The sequence below is a fragment of the Chondrus crispus genome, genomic scaffold (assembly GCF_000350225.1).
Source record: "Chondrus crispus Stackhouse genomic scaffold, scaffold_58, whole genome shotgun sequence".
Classification (NCBI taxonomy): domain Eukaryota; phylum Rhodophyta; class Florideophyceae; order Gigartinales; family Gigartinaceae; genus Chondrus; species Chondrus crispus.
The window spans coordinates 131022-133582 of NW_005178551.1; the positions used below are offsets into that span (position 1 = coordinate 131022).

The window sequence follows — 2561 nt, forward strand, 5'->3', positions numbered from 1 at the left end:
TGTTTCATTTTCTCCGCCCGACACGTGTATGACCTGGACACATGTCTTCATTACACTGTCGGACGCGTACAGTTCGCCTGCAGTCTTACAGACAAAGTGTGGAACCTTGGTGGCGGGTGCCTGGCACGTGCCAAAGGTTTACAGCGTCCATGGAGTGCAGCACGGGTACAGCAGGACACAAAGATACCGTTGGGCGAGTTTTGAATTCGTAAGGCAAAATGTGCACTGTTGTAATTGACAGTGGACAGGACCTCACGAGAGATTCAGATTCATACCCTAGAAGAAAAAAATTAAATTTTTTGTGTGCACCTACAGTGCAATTTGAGATTTTTAGCATATTTGAGTGCACTGTGAACGCGAATTGTTGCCGCTGTTGGCCACACAACTTCCTATTGGTGGCACTTGGAGTGCACCCAGAGGGCGGCATGAGTGTATGATAGTCCTGCACTCATACGGCCCTCCGAAAATGCTATGTAACCTGGAGTGCGAGGTGAGTGCAATTTGCATTGCATGCTGCTCCGCATTTCGTAGTGCACTCACTCTGCACGCAACTTGCGTCCAAGTCCATAGTATAGGTGGAGTTTGGAGGCGAGGGGTGGAATTTAGAGCTCGGCGGTCAACTTGGTATTCGTGGAGACGAGAAGATGGTGGGCAAGTCACGTGCAGCAAAGCAGTACCACTTTGCTGCTTGCACTTCTTGCTCTGGTTGATGGGCTGTGTAGAGGGCCAGAGGTCAGAGGAACCGATGCGCTTCAAGTGCGTAAACTGTCACAGTAGCCTTTGAAGAAGAAGGTGTACCATCGCTCGGGCTTGATGTGAAGGTACGAGAAATGTTGTATCGAAGCTGTATTAGTGCGACCGGGAGTATGCGAGATTTCCGTCAAGCTTTACGAGAATTTGGGCGCGTCTATTCTCTGGCTTACTACATTCTTCCTATATACCCTTCTCCGTATTTCTATCATTCGCACAAATATCTTTTCAACATTGTACTGCTTTACTGCTTAAGAGGCGACCTTTCTAGGTGCATACGCGGATAACATTGAAGTACGACTAGCAAAGTACCTAGTAGAAGAAGCCAGTTAATATTACTTTCAAAATACAGTCTTCACTTCATGGTGCAGGCACTTCGCAATATGCTCTAGCCCTGTGTGTTGTCGGCAGGACTGCTGCTCGACAGGCGATGGCATGCATGTGCACAAATATGGGGTTCTGGCATTCCACAACTGTATTTATGGAGCAAAGTCGCGCCGCTTTCGAGGGCAACTTACTTCTTCGAATCCTTGACTTCGGATGCTTCTGACAACTCGCCGTTATCGAACGACGTCTGCAAGTCCCACATTTGGGCGTATGACCCCTTCTGCGGTATCAACTCAGCATGGGACCTTCTCTCCACAACGGTACCAAAGCCCTCTTCTGCGCCATCTGTGCCAAGGACAATGATCTCGTCCGCTATCATGATTGTGGACAGTCGATGTGCAATCACGATCGTGGTTCGTTTCTTGCATACTTCCCGCAGGTTTGCTTGCATTTCTCTTTCCGTTTGCGTGTCCTGTGCATCGGGGCGGTGATGAGGGGTGTGGATTCAGAATGAGGTCAGAGATCTTGCACAGCGTGTCGCGTATAGCCAAAGTGCCACAAAAATTTCTTTCAGAACAGTGCTCAGCACTTACCAATGATGACGACGCCTCGTCAAGCAGAACAATAGCTGGTCCCTTGACCAGACACCTGGCGCACCCTACGCGCTGTCGTTCCCCTCCTGATAGGCGCACTCCCCGCTCTCGGACAAGGGTGTCTAGCTTCAGCGGGAGAGAATCAACGAAGTCTCACAAAGCAGTCGAACGTGCAGCGTCATAAATTTCAGCATCACATGCATCTGGTTTGCCGTATGAAATATTGAATCGCAGAGATCGGTTGAACAAGATCTGAATGTAATTGTCAGAGGCGCCGAGAAGAAAAAAAGAAAAGCCCACATTGTTAGTATTACAGGACATGGAAGGGCACCTCGTTCGCTCGCATTTGTCTCCACTCATGAGCGATAGAATTTCGTACCGTATCTTGGGCGACAACTCCAATTTGCTTGCGTAGACTCCTGAGAACAGTTCTTCACATTCTCGCCATCGATCAGCACTGACCCGCTATCGACACCATAGAATCTCAGCAACAGCCGAATGATTGTGCTGCAGCACGCAAATGGCGACAAAAATATAATCGTGTACAAGAAGAATGTTAGCTTCTCCGCAATTGCAAAGACAACTTTTGCGTCTCCCACACCATCCACAGCCTTCACAAAACCGCCCCGTAGACAGTAATTCAAAACTTACCTCTTGCCCGCTCCAGAAGCTCCAACGAACGCAACCATTCTCCCTGGAGCAACATGGAAGGAGATGTTACGCAGGCCGACTCAGGTCTTTCGTCGAAGGGTCCCTCGGCTGCCGACAAGTACGGGCGACTGGCTAATGGTAGGTTCGGAGGGGCAAGGGAAAGAAGGAGGGCAGGTTGATGTGTGTGAGTGAAGGAGTTGGTGCCGAGGTTTACTTGGAGCTGTCTTTCGGCGATACTTA

General features: G+C 49.5%; 1 protein-coding gene across 1 annotated transcript; it reads right to left on the reverse strand.

The window, feature by feature from the left end:
• Nucleotides 1-1863: 1863 nt before the first annotated feature.
• Nucleotides 1864-2359, reverse strand: CHC_T00006975001 (hypothetical protein). The gene is made up of 3 exons (XM_005710337.1): nt 2322-2359; nt 2050-2177; nt 1864-1922 (listed from the first exon to the last, which is right to left on the reverse strand). Exons 1-3 carry the CDS (start codon nt 2357-2359, stop codon nt 1864-1866), a joined length of 225 nt encoding a protein of 74 aa, XP_005710394.1.
• Between the last annotated feature and the right edge of the window lie 202 nt (nt 2360-2561).

Excerpts from the sequence above, each read along its gene's own strand:
- CHC_T00006975001 (XM_005710337.1), bottom strand. The coding sequence starts at position 2,359 with ATGGTTGCGTTCGTTGGAGCTTCTGGAGCGGGCAAGAG. Across the intron at positions 2,178-2,321 it reads GCTTCTGGAGCGGGCAAGAG|CACAATCATTCGGCTGTTGC; the intron begins GTAAGTTTTGAA and ends TGCGTGCTGCAG. Across the intron at positions 1,923-2,049 it reads GAGTTGTCGCCCAAGATACG|ATCTTGTTCAACCGATCTCT; the intron begins GTACGAAATTCT and ends AATTACATTCAG.